This window comes from Andrographis paniculata, unplaced genomic scaffold (genome assembly GCF_009805555.1).
Source record: "Andrographis paniculata isolate CXL003 unplaced genomic scaffold, ASM980555v1 Contig46END, whole genome shotgun sequence".
NCBI lineage: Eukaryota > Viridiplantae > Streptophyta > Magnoliopsida > Lamiales > Acanthaceae > Andrographis > Andrographis paniculata.
Window position 1 is genome coordinate 1,495,732 of NW_026137580.1, and position 17,122 is coordinate 1,512,853.

At 31.5% G+C, this 17,122-nt stretch overlaps 2 protein-coding genes across 9 annotated transcripts; one reads left to right on the forward strand and one right to left on the reverse strand.

Annotated features, from left to right (window-relative positions):
- Positions 1-3,497: 3,497 nt before the first annotated feature.
- On the forward strand, positions 3,498-8,373 carry LOC127252685 (pyrroline-5-carboxylate reductase). 7 transcript variants are annotated; one of them, XM_051276966.1, is made up of 11 exons: positions 3,498-3,598; positions 3,714-3,806; positions 3,897-3,957; positions 4,056-4,139; positions 4,254-4,457; positions 5,094-5,142; positions 6,165-6,256; positions 6,781-6,853; positions 7,349-7,469; positions 7,609-7,714; positions 7,915-8,373. In XM_051276966.1, the coding sequence occupies exons 5-11, from the start codon at positions 4,257-4,259 to the stop codon at positions 8,101-8,103; spliced, it is 831 nt and encodes a 276-aa protein (XP_051132923.1). In that variant the 5' UTR covers positions 3,498-3,598; positions 3,714-3,806; positions 3,897-3,957; positions 4,056-4,139; positions 4,254-4,256; the 3' UTR covers positions 8,104-8,373. The 7 variants fall into 7 exon arrangements, with proteins under 7 accessions (XP_051132923.1, XP_051132928.1, XP_051132922.1 ...); XM_051276971.1 differs by having other exon boundaries at positions 4,257-4,457; XM_051276965.1 differs by lacking the exon at positions 3,897-3,957.
- Positions 8,374-13,173: 4,800 nt separating this feature from the next.
- On the reverse strand, positions 13,174-16,046 carry LOC127252611 (protein ROH1-like). 2 transcript variants are annotated; one of them, XM_051276865.1, is made up of 2 exons: positions 15,887-16,046; positions 13,174-14,419 (listed from the first exon to the last, which is right to left on the reverse strand). In XM_051276865.1, the coding sequence occupies exon 2, from the start codon at positions 14,394-14,396 to the stop codon at positions 13,230-13,232; it is 1,167 nt and encodes a 388-aa protein (XP_051132822.1). In that variant the 5' UTR covers positions 14,397-14,419; positions 15,887-16,046; the 3' UTR covers positions 13,174-13,229. The 2 variants fall into 2 exon arrangements, with proteins under 2 accessions (XP_051132822.1, XP_051132820.1); XM_051276863.1 differs by having other exon boundaries at positions 13,174-14,469; positions 15,887-16,043.
- Between the last annotated feature and the right edge of the window lie 1,076 nt (positions 16,047-17,122).

Here is a 17,122-nt window from a genome sequence, read left to right on the forward strand (position 1 = left end):
ATGGCTACAAATTTCAGTTCTATTAGCATGTCCCAACCACAAATACCCATCTTCAAGGGATATTCATATGAATTTTGGAGCATTAGAATGAAGACACTATTTCGATCGCAAGATCTGTGGGACATCGTTGAAACTGGAGTTTCAGAAACGAGCAATGATGAAACTCCTCAAAAGGAAAATCAGAAGCGTGATGCTAAGGCATTTTTCTTCATTCAACAAGCAATGGATGAGTCAATCTTCTCAAGGATTACTGCAGCCACCACTACCAAGCATGGACAATCTTGAAGACTGAATACCAGGGATTGACTAAGGTAATAACTGTTAAACTACAGTCACTTCGTAGAGACTTTGAGACGTCTTGTATGAAAGGCAGTGAGTCTGTACAAGATTATTTGGGAAGGGTCTCAGCCATTGTTAGTCAAATGAAAGCATATGGTGAACAGATTGCGGATGAAACAGTTGTTGCTAAAGTTCTCAGAAGCTTACCCCCTAAATTTGACCATGTTGTGGCTGCAATTGAGGAGTCCAAGGATCTCTCTAAGTTTTCTTTTGATGAGTTCATGGGTTCTTTACAATCTCATGAAACTCGAATCAATAGAAGTACCACAAAAGAATAAGAGAACGTTTTTCAGATGAAATGGGAGAATGATGTCTCGAGTCAACAAGGCCGGGCCAAAAGGTGGATTTCGAGGCCGGGGCAGAGGTCATGGGCGAAATTCGTCTCTGCATTATTCATACTGCAATAAATATGGAAACACTGATAAATTTTGTTGGTCAAAACCAGAAGAAGCGAAATATGCAGAAGAAGAAGAGCATGAGGATTTTCTGTTCATGACCGTGACAAAGATTGAGGTAGCTGCAAGTAATGTTTGGTTTGTGGACAACGGTTGTTCTCATCATATCACAGGGGATAAATCGAAGTTTCTGGTTCTTGATGAGTCAATGAGATCTCATGTTCAATTAGGCGTAACTCCCTATCGAAGGTCAAGGAACTGTTGTAGTTTTCATGAACAACAAAAAAAAGTTTACAAAGGATGTTCATTATGCTCCAGGCTTGGCTCACAATTTGTTAAGTGTTGGGCAATTGATAGAATCTGGGTATTCGGTTGAATTCAAGGACGTCAAATGCATAATTAAAAGCAAAGGTACTGATGCAGTTTCAGCATGTGCTTATATGGAAACCAATAGGATGTTTCCTCTTGATTTTTCCTCCAATATAGTTTTATTAAACAAGACTTTGGAAGAAAGTGAATTGTGGCACTTACGATATGGTCATCTAAATTACAATGGCCTGCATCTATTAAAATAAAAAAAAATGGTTGTAAATCTACCATCTATAGTGCCTTTGAAACAAATGTGCAAGGGATGTGTTCTAGGCAAGCAAGCCAAGAAAGCCTTTCTAGTGGGAAAAGCCAGGCGTGCTACAACCGTGTTGGAGCTACTGCATGCGGACTTGTGCGGCCCTAGAGTTGTTAATGATCTGAGCCGAGCCGAGTCGACCCGAGCCAAACCAAATTTTAAGTGTTCGTTAACGTTCGCAAAGGGCTTGTTCGTTAAGCTTTCGAGCTCGTTCGTTAGGAATTTTTGTTGTTTGAGCTCGTGTTCGTGTTCGGCTCGTTTAGGCTCGATTAAGCTCGTTCAAGTTCGTTCGAGCTCGTTTGTCTTATTTTTTTAAATTTATATATAAATTATAAAGAAAATTTAAAATTATTTTATTTATATATTTTAGATTAATATTTTATTTATTTATAAATTATAATTTTATATGTATATATAATATTTATAATAAATATATTATTTAAACGAACGTTCGCGAACGTTAGCGAACAAAGTTCGGGCTCGTTCATTAACCAAACGAGCCTATTTATGTTGTTCGGCTCGGCTCGTTAACGTTCGCGAATGAGCTTTAACTGAGCCGAATCGAGCCGAACCGAGCCGAGTTCATGAACGGCTCGGTTCGTTTAACAGCTCTATGCAGCCCTATGAAAGCCGAGTCATTAGGAGGAAGCAAATATTTTCTCCTATTCAAATATCTTTATATTTTTGGATGTATTTTGTTAGGTAGGGAGAACTTTTTTGATAATATATTATATGTTCAAATATTAATTTTTTGTGAATGAATAAGTATTAGTAAAAAGTTTTCTATTTGGATGAAATATTATCAAAGCAATTTTCTATTAAAAGAAAAATTGTTCGAATATAATAAAGTTGAAAGTGATTTTAAACTGTTAAAATTAATCAAAAGAAATAAAATTGTATTTTTCTAAAAAAAGTTTATAATTTATTTTAAAATTTTATTGATTATATTTGGAGATTTTAGTTATAGTATAAAAAAAATATTTTTAAAATTTGAAATTAAGGATGATATATAAATTAAAAATAAAATTACAATTTAATATTGGATTATTTGTATTTTAAATTTTATTTTAAAATTTTATAAATTATTTTTAATAATTTTAGTATAATTAAAAAAACTATATATTCCTATTTAAATTTGGTATCTTAATTATAATTTTAAATTTTAATTCAATAATAATATATAAATTAAATTAATACTATAATTTTTTTTATTAAAATATAATATGTATATATATAAATATATTAATTTTATATTATATTATAATATTATTTTTATTATTATTTTTTTACTATGGATAAAATAATAATTTGAACTAAAAAATATTTTTGTTTATTTTAAAAGCTACAATTTGTTTCCCAAAGAAACAGTTTTTACATTCAATTTTTTTTTTTACTTATACTAAAAGTCAATCCAAATTAGCATATATATTGAGTTAATATGCATATATTGTATATTTTTGATGATATTTATAAAAATCATATCACTAAAAAAAATATTGAACAAGCCATTAGTGTAATTTTGGAATTTAATAAACTGTAAAATAGATTTTTAAATATTAAAAAGAGTATTGATTAAGAAGAAGACAATTTTTTAAAAAAAAATTCTCTCAGTCTAAATTTATATTTAAATTTTTTGGATAGAAAGATTAAAAAATAATATTTTAATATTATCTGTATGTATTTTTTTAGAAGCAAAATTGGATTTTTTGAATTAATAATATTAGTTTTGGATTAAAATAGAAAATTTGTAAAAAATACGTGGAGTCATCAATCGTGAACATAAATTTAAAAATAATACCTTAAAATATGATATAAACACACAAATTAAAACAGTAAAATAATAGACGTGTAGTGAGATCACATACAATAGCCTAGTTATAGAAGCTCTTACACCATGTTTACAATTGATTTCGTTTTTTTACAATTTAAAAATAAAAATTTAAAAAAAATATGTTTTTTATATGAGCTATAAAAATTATATAAGTAATATAAAAATAATAAATATATGTAATATACATTATTTTTTTTTTTAAGAGAAATATATTTTTTATTTTATTATTTTTTTAAAAAAATAACAGGATCTGTCTGGAATCTTTGTACCGTTCAGATGTAAGTGTATAATTTGAATTATAAATAGTACTATATTAAGAAAAAACGTACATCTTTTGGCCCTAAACCGTTTCTTCTTCCATCTTCCTTCGTTCTTCGCCCCGCTGCGGCTGCCGCCGGCGACTCTCAGGTGCGCTTCTTTTATTTATTTATTTTATTTTTCTGTTTGTTTCACTCTTTCCTCTGCCGCCGCGACCTCTTCTTCAGCTTCACCTCATCGCCTTCGTCTCCATCCCATCTTCTAGGAACGAGTGTTGATTTGAAGGATTGTGCAGCTTCGCCGTCGTTTTCCTCATCCGTTTACGCCTCCTACACCGTCATCTTCCTCTCACACCGGGGTATGTGTCTTCATCTTCCTCTGACCTGATTCTATTTTTGTCGCCGTCTTCATTTTCCCTACCTCTGATTTCCTCTGTCTTCGGTCGTAGTCGTCTTCCTCGTCCAACGGTTGCTCTCCTCTTCGCCTTACTTGCCCTGGCTTTTTTCGACGTCTCTACCTTCCCTGTCTTTTTATTATTTATTTATTCATTTATTTTTTATTATTAATTTTGTTTTTCTACTGCACTACGCCTTGTTCCGATCGGTAGGGGTGGGCTCAAGCTCTAATTTCTTCCACAGTAGTTGAACAGTAACAAACTCATTTGGGCGTATTAAAGAAACACAGCCTACGAGTACGGCATGTCCGCCCTTGCTTGGGATTGCTTATTTGATTTCTCATACACCTCTATGCCTGCTTTCAATTTATAAGTCCATTCTTATTGTGAACGCTGATGTGATTTTAACAGAAGATGTCGAACATCATTTCGTTATCAAGTGACTGCATCAATCTTGGCTTTATCGGAGCTGGAAAAATGGCTGAGAGCATTGCACGAGGTGTGATTAAGTCAGGGTTGATGCCTGCTTCTCAGATTCGAACCGCACACAGTGGCAAAGCTAGGCGCACTGCCTTTGAATCACTTGGTGTCAATGTGCTTGCTGACAACCATCAGGTCCTCTAATCTCTACCCCTGGATTAGCTTGAGTGTGCGATTTAATTTTGTATGTGTGTGTATTTTTTTGTATATATATGTTGTGTTCATGTGTACTTGAGTGCTTAGTTAGGATCCGTAGTTTTAACATTAGTTTTTTTTTTTTTTTTTTTGGTGATTCTGATTTCTGTTATTGGTCCTTGCACTCTGGACACTAACCTGAAAATTCCGGCATTTGTGTTTTTACTATCAATGTTGGTATTCCTCAAATATGATATTTTTGTAAACCTAATTTTGTTATCACGTCTCTTCTTGTTGATTTTGATTGGATGATGTAGCAAACCCTCTATATTTGGTATGAGTTTGATGTAAAGAGTAAATCTGTTTAACACTATATTTTTTTTTTCGTTCTCAAACTAATGTGATGGATTTGGTTGATCTTTTTTCTTGTCCACTTGAATAATTGGAGTCCGGTGCTACTTGATGTACTTCGAGTTTCGTGATTTATGTGATCTTGTTCTCCTGATAAGGAGGCTCTCTCTCTCTCTATATATATATATGTGTATATGTATTTGAATATATATGATCATTTGCTTGGTTTGACATCTTATCATGACTAGAATTTCCTGTTGTTTGTTGGTTGTGTCTCAAAGGCAGGTCGTCCAAGATAGTGATGTGGTTGTATTCTCTGTGAAACCTCAAGTTGGTAAGTCCCTGCATACACTATTTTTTGGCGGGAAGTTCCTTATTGGGCTGTCCTCATAATATTTGAGAAAAACTATGAAATAAAAAGTTCTTTCATTGTCTCTTCGCATCTCTTTGGTTGTTCCTTTATCCGTGCATTCACATTTTAAACTTCGGAATTATGTTCCAAAATCACATTCTTGACTTGTGTGTGAGAAAATCTTATATGTGCAATATTCTCATATGATCAATAGAAGCAGAGATTACTCTCAAGCATTTGTCTCCTGTTTGCTTTTTGCATTTCATCTATCTTTTCATACTAGATTTGACCAACTTCCCATCTCCCCTACATTCTTGACGGCCCATCTTGTCTCAATAGAATTTTTCAGTGGGCATGTTTCGGTCCTCTACTCCTCTTCCCCATTACTTAAAAAAAGTGAGCCCTTGGAAGTTTTCTTTATCTCTGGCTCATGATAAGATTTAATTTTTTTAGGCAAATTGGGAATAATTTTTCTACGTAAAAGATGATGGTTATCTGAAAATAAATGGCAAACAACCCTTTGTGTTCTGTAAATCTTAAAGAGAACTACAGAAAAAAAATCCCCTATGAGGATGAATCACACTACTTTTAGAAGCCCTTGAGATTTAATTATTTATTTACTTTTTTATTCACTAGGAATTAAGTTGTATTCACAAGGGATTAATTTATAGTTTACTCTTAATAGTTTTTAAAGGAATGCATAAGCTAGAAAATATTACTGGGCACAAAGTGGGCCTTATGTACTCAATCCTTATTATTCTAGTTGATACCTAGTGTTTCTGTTAGTTCAATGTTCTCATTGTAAAGGAAAAAAAAAATTTCATAAGGTGTGAAATGATTAATCAAATGTTGTGACTAAATAGTTATCTTAATATTGAGCAATATGCATAAATATATTCAGCATACTCTAGTTTCTTCCAGTTCATCTATTTTATTTTGTATAACAGTACATTGTTTTCAGAATGCTAACCCTGCTATCTCCATGATGCTCTTTGGATGTGTAGTCAAAGGGGTTGTGGAGCAGTTGCAGCCATTCCTCTCAGAGAAGAAGCTATTGGTTTCTGTTGTAGCTGGAGTCAAGTTAAAAGATTTGCAGGTAGGTTAAGGAAACCTTTCTTTAACTTACTGCCTTACATGTATGAGTAGCTGGTGAGGTTTGTCTATATATGTATGGCTAAGCTTTATTTTATCACATCTTTCTGCATGTTTTTCCTTTTCTTGTTTCTCATTACCTCTAAGATTATATAATTACATGAGTCTGAGTCTTGTTTATCTTTGTCCTCAACTTTGAATGGAAAATTTATATTTTTAATCAGACAAGAATGTCAATTTTTATTTTGGTCCTGTAATATGTATGGAAAACTTAAGTTTGACTGAATAACATAAAGATGGTTAATATGCCCCAAGTTTTATTAGTCTGTCCTATCATTTTTGGGACCGTTAAGATTGACAGAGATGGACAGAAATATTACAAGAGAATACAATATGTTTAATAATTGGATGCATCTCGTGTGATATTTTCATTCAATATTGGATGCTAAAATTACTTAGCATTGGCATTCTTTATTCTCGCTGCTCCCTTGTTTGTTTTACCGTGTTGTTGATATGGTATTCATCCAGGCTTGGGCGGGTCAAGACCGGTTTATAAGGGTAATGCCAAATACCCCTGCTGCTGTTGGTACAGCTGCATCTGGTATACCAATATCTCTATAAAAAGCTATATGTTGTTTTCTTTTATATATTTCAAAATCTAGCAACACTGTTGAAGGGAGCTTCTTATTATGCATCATTGTTCTTTGCTTGTTCAATAATCACAAGTTCATATAATTGTTTGTACTATAAAGACAACCTTCACATGATCAAGTTCTTAATACTTCAACTAAGAATACATGGAACATATGCTGTTGGAATTTGGATGCTTTGATGCAAAAGACACACCCTCATGCATATACACGAGACTAAATTATCTCTGCTGTATGCTACTGACACGCTTTATTCTTTTCTATATATATGAATAGGGTTGTAGCCCTGAAATTGCTCGCAAACTGATCGATGAGTGCCTGAAATTTCCAGTTTTATCACTAGATTCTTAGGAATAAGTTTGCGCTGTATTGACTATGATCAAGTATTTTATTTTTCTTCTCCTATTGTACTGTGTAAATGCGTGCTTCTCCTAATCTCTGCGCAGTTATCAGCCTGGGCACTGGTGCAACTAAGGAAGATGGTGAATTGATTGCATCGATATTTGGTGCAATTGGCAAAGTTTGGACAGCTGATGAGAAATTGTTTGATGCTATTACTGGCCTAAGGTTTACTGCCTGTCTGATAGTCCAATAAGCTATTTTCCTTTTACACATGTATAGCAGATGGCCAACATCGAATATATTTAAATTGTTGATTCCAGTTCAAGAATGCTTCTCTCAAAATGACCCTTTTCATGGTATTCAGTGGTAGCGGGCCAGCATACATATATTTAGCAGTAGAAGCTTTAGCTGACGGAGGTGTGGCTGCTGGTCTTCCTCGGGAACTTGCACTTGGCCTGGCTTCTCAAACAGTACGCCACCACTAGCATTTTGTTTGTTATATTATGCACGTGCCTTTGTACACGATTATACAACCTCCTAAGATAGGTTTTCGAATTAGGTCGTAGTAAAATACGACATATTCAGTACACACCCTGCCGGCACTTAAGAGTAACTTGCAGTTTACCCTTTTATGTTTTCCCCATATAATGCAATTCTTCAACTTATCTAGGTACTTGGAGCTGCAACAATGGCCGTAAATTCTGGGAAGCATCCTGGCCAGCTGAAAGATGATGTTGCTTCACCTGGTGGGACAACTATTGCAGGGATTCACGAGCTGGAGAAGGCTGGTTTCCGTGGGATTCTGATGAATGCAGTCGTTGCTGCTGCAAAGCGTGGTCGAGAACTCTCTCCTAATTAGGTACTATTTTTGATCTCTCATGGATTAATTGCACGTTAGTACATTCAACTGAAGACTATAGACAGCTTCATATGGCCCTAGTTGATCTGATAATGGCCTATTTCACGTGCACACACAATTAAACATACTCAGTTGCAATAATCTACCTTCATGTGTAGAAGATTTATGTGAATGTGTGTGCACCAAGGTCTTTTGATACATATCCCTGAAAGTGAAAGCCTTACAAATTCTTGTAAGCGTATAAGCCTTAGTTTCTTATTTCAAAAATAATTATTCGAATCTTAGGTAAAATAAGTTATGGAGCTAGTAAATATTTGTTTGGTAATATGGGTTCTTAAATGCATTTAAGGGTGGAAGAGCTTAAAATGCAACTTCTCATATACAGAAATATCTGTTACTTTTTTTTACTTCGTTGGTAAGAGGGGACATGTATCTTGTTGATATTTTTTACGATAATCCATGAATAACCTGACTGTAGACTCTTGCTTAGTGTGTAGTATGATTATATGTCTGGTGATATAACATAGTACTGTAAATGGCATTCAATAAAATGCTTTTGCTAAAATCTTCGCTACGAGTTACTGACATCTGATATTTACACTTTTGTTAACTATTGTAGTGTGTTAAACTATATTGTTTATACCTTGTAAAAATGTAAAGTTATGGATTATTCCCTTCGTCCCATGTAAATTGTTTATGTTAGAGTAAGTACGAGAATTTAAGTAAAGTATAATTAATACGTAATTAAAAGTGTATTAGTAAAAATAATTGTTGTATAATAAAAATAAATATAGATTGAGATTAAGATAACTAAATAGTTTAATTAAAATTAAGAAAATTATAAATTATGAATTTTAAAATATATTAAAGTGTATAACTATATTTTCGAAAAAGAAAATGACAAATTATGTGGGACGGACAAATAGAAAGTGTGGACATTTTATGTGGGACGAAGAGAGTTTTTAATATGGAATTGTTGTCTATATGTTCAATTAAATGATGGGAGTATTATATCACACAATATGATGTCCTTAGAATTACATTATATTGTTAGCATTGTAAGTCAATTTATTTTGAAATCACATATATGATGCTGCTTTGTATGGAAGAGGTATCTACTTTAATTTCAAGATGGATCAAGCAAAGGTAATTTGTGAAATTGAATTTGGTCATGAATTTATTTTTTTAATCAATGTGCATACTTGAATTGCTGGCGATAGATCTGAGTACGATGGTGTTCTTGAATTGTTTTACTCCGTCCGGTGTTTGACACGAGATTTAAGGAATATTGATATTATATGGGCAGTGGATAAAAAGTATAAGTTAAAAGACTTTTTTGCCTAATGGTAATTTTATAGTGATATGGTTATTTATAAAAATGAGACTATTGTTTTGAAATTATTGTATTGGGATCGGAGAGAGTATTTTTTTTTTTTCTTCATTATTTGATATTTCATTTTTTGTTTTCACAACAATTATTTGGATAGATCTTGGCATGATTTCAATATTTTGATGAGGTGGTTGATTCGTGTGTAGTTTGTTTACTCAAGATTTGTTATATTTAAAATGAAATAGAATAATAGTTTTTTTTTTCTTTTATTTTATTTATTTATTTTTTTTCAACTAATGAAATAGATTTGAATTTAAAATAATGAAATAGAACGAATTAGGACCTGAAATGGGGAAGGGAAATAACTGGAGAAGCGTAGGTTTGTTTGGTAGTTTTATTAGATGTTGGTTATGTATTGCCTCTCATTTGATAATGAACAATTCATTGAAAAATACGGTGAAGAGATAATATATATATATATATATATATTATACATTAATTTGAATATGATAATAAATTGGCCAAATCAGACTCTACAATCTACATTGACCTCTACACAGGCCGTTTCGGATTGTTTGTTTTGGGATCCTGAGCAAAACTAAATTGGCCTTATAGATATATTATTAAAATATATTTTCAAAATAATATTGCTGATTGGCGTCGATTGGACAAGAGATTGAACTTACAGTCTCGACAATGTCGATTTGAGAAAAGAAGATGAGAGATAGGATTTCCGAAGGTTCGAAAAGTGAGAACAGTGCCACTGGATGTGATGTAGAAATATGTATAGAAACATGTAGATGAAGATTGAATTTAGAAAGACGGGTGAAACATACTTATGAAGAAGAGATAAAAGAATATATAATTAGAGTTTAAATTTTAATTTTAATATTAAATTGGATAATTATGAAAAATAATATATATATAAACTAAAAGTTAAAAATTTAATTAAATTAATAATAATAATGGGTAAAATTTTAAAATATGGACTCTCTATAAATTATGGGTCTGAGCAGTTGCTCTCTCTTGAGAGCCGCCTCCACGTATGCTCAAAATTCTAATTAGGTTTATGTTGATGATATTTTTGGAGCACTTAAAGATATATTGATTGAAACTATCAAGAAGAAAGATGAAAATGGTCCACAACAACAATGAGAAAATTCCATATAAAATTCACATATTGAAGAAGACATTTAAAATTTTTCTCTAGAAGACAAATTCATGTGGTGAAAATTAACTCTTCTATTTTTATAGGAACAAAAAAAAAAACTCAATAAAGTATTGGATTATATACATTTGAAATTAATGAATTAGTAATTTCGATAAAACATTTTATTCCAAATATTTGAAGTCGTAAATTGACTTTGATAAAATATTAGATTTAAAATATATATTCTATTATAAATAGAAAGCATGCGTTGTAAAAAGGTAAGTTTTATTTTCATTTTCACAAAAAAAGACTTTGATAAGGCATTGGATTCCAAGCCTTTGAAATCCGTAATTATTGGTCTTGATAAAATATTGAATTTCAAACATTTGAAATCTGTGATACAGTCTTTGATGAAATATTTGATTCCAAATAAGTGTTAGTATATTATAAATAAGAACTATGTATTATATATATATATATATATATTTCCATTTCCATATAAGAAAAAAAAAAAGGCTTGATAAGTCATTGAACACCTAATGTTTGAAATTTGTGAATTATTGACCTTGATAAAGATATTGGATTCTAAACACTTGAAAATGTGAATTATTGGTTTTGATAAAAGATTAATTCTCCCCCCGTCCCATATCTATATATCATATATTTTTTTACGGAGTTTTAGAAATATTAGTATTATAATAAAGTAGAAATAAAGGTAAAAAAACTAAATTACCCCTATTAGTATTATATAATATAAAAGTAATGACATTATGTAATATATTGTAAATTGAAAGGATATTTGTAATGTTAGGCAGATGATACACTTACTTAAAAAAAATGAAATTGATATTTTGTTATGGAACGGATCAAAATAAAAAAATGGATAGATTGTTAAGGGACGAATGTACTATATATTGTGCTATAAATAAGGACTATGTAAGGGTAACTTTGGTTTCCACTTGTAAAATATTGACAAATTTATAGTATGTATCAACGAATATCAAAGATGATCTTTAAGTTTTTTGTTTTATAAATTTTTAATTATTGTATTTAAGCATTAACCACTTGTATTGGTTTATGGGTTGTTGATTATCTCAACATGATTTAATTTATTTTTATATGACTTTATTCTTTAAAAAAATAATAAAGGGTTTGTCATAAACCTTGATTGGATTAAAGAAATAGTGGCCTTAGAAATAAATTTGTCTTCTTTTTTTTTTTTTTTTTTAAAAAAAAAAAATTAGGAGTATATATCTTAATAATGTTCATAATTATCTTGATCATTTTGAGATGATAGAAAAAGTATTATTAAAAAAATAAAATTATTTAAAAATATTATTAGACAATAAAAATAAATAGAAATAGAAATAAATAAATTATATATATTATGCAATAAAAATATATAGAAATAAATAAATTAGTATAGATCCTATAAAATAATAAAAATAATGTGTGAATATGATTACTATAGCAAATAATAAAGAAAGTAATTTAAATGTTGGATGAGAAATATAAAAAAATAACTAACTAGAGATAATGTCAGAATGCTCTAATGTGTATTAGTTATATGATATTAACTAAATAAGATGATATTATTATATAAGTTATAAAAAATAAACTACTTTATATTGAAAGGAGATATAAAAAAAAAGATGGAAAAATATGATAGAAATAAGCTTGCACGTAGGCATTTGAAATCAATACTTAATAAATTTGATATAGTATTCTGAAATAAAATAAAATAATAATAAAAAAAAAAAAACAGTGAAATATAATAATATTAAAAAATAGTCCAAAAAGGCAAAGACATCGAAAACACATCCACATCCAGACAAACCTACTAACAGTAACAGTTAGCCAGCCAGTCCCAATCAGTCATCAAATCACTCACTCACTCAAAACAGAATAACCAACAAACCACTATCCCTGTTGCCTTGCCTTGCCTTGATGAGCAAATTTCTCTTCTCTTCTCAACAAATAATAATAATAATAATAATAATAATAATGATAATAATATTAACACAATAATACTCCATATATAACCTAACCACTGAATCAAACCCTTGAAGAAGCACAACATTAACTTGACAATGGCCTCCCTGCCTGCCTGCCTACATCACAATTTCTCACTTTCTATACATTTACGCCAAACAATTTAATCAACAAACAAACAAGCACAAGCTTTACTGTCAACAACTAACTCAGTAAGGAATTACTATTTATTTATTAGTAACTCACAAAGGGACCAAGAAGAAACCACTCCACTCTCCACTCTCCACTCTCCACTCCACCTGAAAATACATATATATATGACACCATTTTAATGTCTGAAATGTAAAAACTTTCACAAAACCTATCATGCTGTAATGTATGTATTCTCATATATCATCATATCATATCATATCATTATTGGCAAGTAAAGAAAGAATCAATCAAGAATAAATGGAATCGATAGATGATAGGTAGTTCCAAGGCCAAGCTCATATACTCCACTCCACTCCACTCAACAACACCACACACAAAACAGCAATTTTTACATAAATGTATATATATGTGACAGTAAATACAAAATCTACCTGACCTGACCAAGTTGTTCCGGTTGCCCTGACAATCCGCAACTTCTTTCTTTTTTTTTTTTTCTCTCGATTAATGTTCGGTAGCCTTTCCTAGGAACTCAAGACCCTCGATCCGGCAACTCATAACCTTCCGGAATGTCTCCCTTAACTTACGCTCGAGTGGATCCAATCCCGTCTTGCAAGACTCACATATTGAAGAAAGCTCGTCCACATTCTCTCTAACTTCTTTCTTAACTTCCTCAGGCAGAGGGAACTGAACAGAATCAACCATGTCAGTCATCTGCTGCACGGATTTCTCTATCCGATATATTTCACTCATCAATCCACTTGAATTACGTCTGTCCCTCTTCTTGGATTCATCCACAATTCGGGTATGAAGATAAGACAGAGGCGTGCTCCACGAATATTGCCGGGGAATGGTGAAATTAACTTGCGTGGATCGGTCCTGACATGGGATAGTGGCTACAAGAACCCACAAGACAAACAGTAGAATGAAGCTCATCGAGAAGATGAGTACGGCAAGACCACTTGTGGCTGTGATTTCGTTCGCCTTTGGAGGAGTCAAGTTGTTTGCAATGGATTGGAGCTGCTTAGATGCCGACCAGTTGTGGGAAACGCTCCAAGATGACGACCGTGAATGGGTCCCAGATGACGAACTGCGTTGGTGATCCTTAACCTTACGTCCGAAAGACCGATTCCGCTGCGAAAACATGGAGCCACTGTCCTTTTCATCGAGCATCACAAGTTGGAGGTCGATCAAGGCCTTCCTCGCACGACGAATATGGCCTTCAGCAATATTTCTTTGTTGGGTATCGAGAGCACAGACTACGATCTCCAAATGCCTCTGCCATAGGCGAATTGTTTCAACCCCATCACGGGTTGCGTTGAAGATATCCATAGCCTTGATAGCCCGGTCAAAATACTCGACTGCAATCCTATCAGCTGGTGGTTTTGACAGCAGGGCTTTGTTATCGGCTAAAATGGAGCGGAATTCATCCTGACAACTAATGAACGCGTTCAGGAGCTTCTGTATCCAAGAAATGGAGAGAAGCTCATCAGCATCCACCCCGGAAAGATCATGAAACCTGGCAGAGACTTGTCTTTGGAAGGATTCCAAGTTTGGGATGTCTGAAATGTGGCTCATTTCTGAATGGACCTGATCGCTTCTGATAGTAATGATAGGGCGACGAAATGATGCGAATGGGATAGGAGAACTGTGAGTATTTGAAGAAGGCATTCTTTGAACAGTAAACAGATCTCCTAATGAAGATGGAATCATCAAAACATTCAGAAATCAGCAAAAGCACTACCTAGAATTCATCAAACCACAAATAAAGAGAAATAACATGAAAATCGTGAAACCATTCAATATATAATAATCCACATCAAAATAAGTCTGAATTACTTGCATTAGCTCATTAACTAAAACCAACCTAGATTTCATCGAAGAGGAACATTAAGAGTAATGCGGAAATCCTTAAATCATTTCAACATAATTCACATGAACATCCATGAAGTTCAAATCAATTATATTTACTCATTAACTGAAATCCAATTAGAGTTTCATCAAACACACAAATATATAGAAATAAAGTGTACACCAAATTATTACAAACACAATCCTGCTTAAATTAACTTGTTTACTAAATAATTTAAACCTGCATTAGATTTCATAGAAAATATATAAAAAGAAAAAACGTGGAAATCTACTAATCATTCAAAACACAATTTGACTCAAATCCACACAAAATTTTGGGTAAATACATTTACTAATTACCGGGAACAGAACCCCAATTTCATTAATCCAGCAACTAAAGATAAAATAGCAGGAAAATCACAAATCATTTACATATAATCTAAATCAAATCCATGAGAAGCCTGAATAAATAAATTTACTAATTATCTGAAACCTTGTCTAGATTTCATTGAATGAGCAAATAAAGTGAAATAATTAAAACACACACACACAAAATACATAAAAACCATGATGCTCTATCTACCAATTGACTGAAACTCAACCTCGATTTCATTGATCCTACAGATAAAGAGAAATTAAGAAAAAATCTCCAATCATTTGAACATAATCACATCAAAAATCCATGAGAACTTTGAATTGGTACATTCACTAATTAGCTAGAAGCTTGCCGAGATTTAATCCAACCTGCAACTCACAAACAAATTTTGATGGATACATTTACCAAGCAGCAATTCACAATCCTTGAATCATTTGCAACTTGATTCTAGTTTGGGTTTAAAATTTTCCAGAGGAGTTTCCACAAAGTTAGCCCAAAATTATATTCTCCTATTGTGAATACGATTAGATCCCCAAGAATTCATAGAATCTCATTTTTAAGAAGTAAATAATTATACTAAACAATTTCATCAAGCATACACAGATCTTCAAACACCAAACACACAATCAAATAAAATAAAACAAAATAGAAAACCTCTAATAAACATCGAACCTCATAAACAAATTTGAACTATGAAAAATTCAGATACTAATCAATCCAATCATACTCACGAATCAACGGGAAAATAAAAACAAACAAACAAATAAATAAAACCTAGAAACCCCAAACCGGGCCCCGAAAACAGATCCTCACCGAAGGATCACGCAAAGTAAACAAAAACATGGACTGAATCCAAATGCAAAGTAAAACACGAAAAAATGGCAGTGAAGTCAATTTAACAGGAATCGAGTCCGGCAAAATGAGAAACCGATACCTTGATTATGCGTTACTGAATAGGAAGACCTTCATGGAGAAGCCGTAACCGAAATGATGGAAAATTCCGGAATTAAAACGGAAGGACGAAACCCTAGCGAAGGACATGAAAGCCCTCCGAGAAGCTAAAAGGGCTCTCACGAAAGAGGAGAGGAGAAGCTGTGTTGAAGAAGAAACCTTTAAATAATTCCCTGAAATTTTTATTTTTTTCAAAAAATAATAATTATTTCCTCCGTCCCCTACCATGTCCAACTATCTTTTCTGTTCGTCCCACATACCATGTCACAAAAAATATTACATATTTTAATCTTATTTTAAATTTTTTAATTTTATTTTTTTTATAAATTTTAATTAAATTAATTAGTTATCTTAATCTTAATTTATAATTATTTATATTATAAAATAATTATTTTTATTAATATATTTTTAATTATATACTAATTATACTCCTTCTAAATTGTCTACATTAGCAGACACGATATGTATGGGACTGAGAAAGTATAAAATACAGTAGGCTGGGTTTGTTTGAAAGTTCAAAACTCTACTATTTATTAAATTTTTATTTTTTAAAAATATCAAATTAAATATATTTTTTATATTATATTAAAAAAATTAATTTTATATTAAAAATATTATTTAAGTATTTTAATTCAAAATTTTTATTTCAACTCAAAGTAGATTCGCAACCAAACAAACCCGTATTTAAAGAAGACAGATGGACGACTCTATCTTAGCTGTTGTCTAATAATTTTCAAATTTTAAATATTTTAATTAAATAATGTCACTATATTCGATAACATAAAACTCATTAATTATTCCAAATATTAATTATTTATTGTGACGTGGCAGACAATATTTCTGTCATGTAAATTATTTTTTGTCAGAACGCAACCGAAATGCCAACCAACATCTAAATAATATTTTTATTTTTATTATTTTAATTCGAATCGTGAATTGGATAAAGACACAAACATATGTATACATTTTAATAAACAACACGTGATAGCGTAACACAGTGATATCGTACTAATATTAATATATATATTTATTTATTTAAACATGTAATTTGGTTAGTTTATTTGTTTTGTATATTTATTTACTTTGTTCTTTTTTTTATTATTTCTTTAAAAAATAAACTACTTCCTTTTTTTTTCTTCTATCCGTTAACAATTTATTTATTTTTTTATTTTGGTTCGTCTCATAACAAAATATCAATTTCTCTTTACTATCTACCTAA

Coding starts and splice junctions, on each gene's coding strand:
- LOC127252685 (XM_051276966.1), top strand. CDS start 4,257: ATGTCGAACATCATTTCGTTATCAAGTGACTGCATCAATCTTGGCTTT. Junction 4,458..5,093: donor TGCTTGCTGACAACCATCAG/GTCCTCTAATCT, acceptor TCTCAAAGGCAG/GTCGTCCAAGATAGTGATGT. Junction 7,470..7,608: donor GATGCTATTACTGGCCTAAG/GTTTACTGCCTG, acceptor CATGGTATTCAG/TGGTAGCGGGCCAGCATACA.
- LOC127252611 (XM_051276863.1), bottom strand. CDS start 14,438: ATGATTCCATCTTCATTAGGAGATCTGTTTACTGTTCAAAGAATGCCT.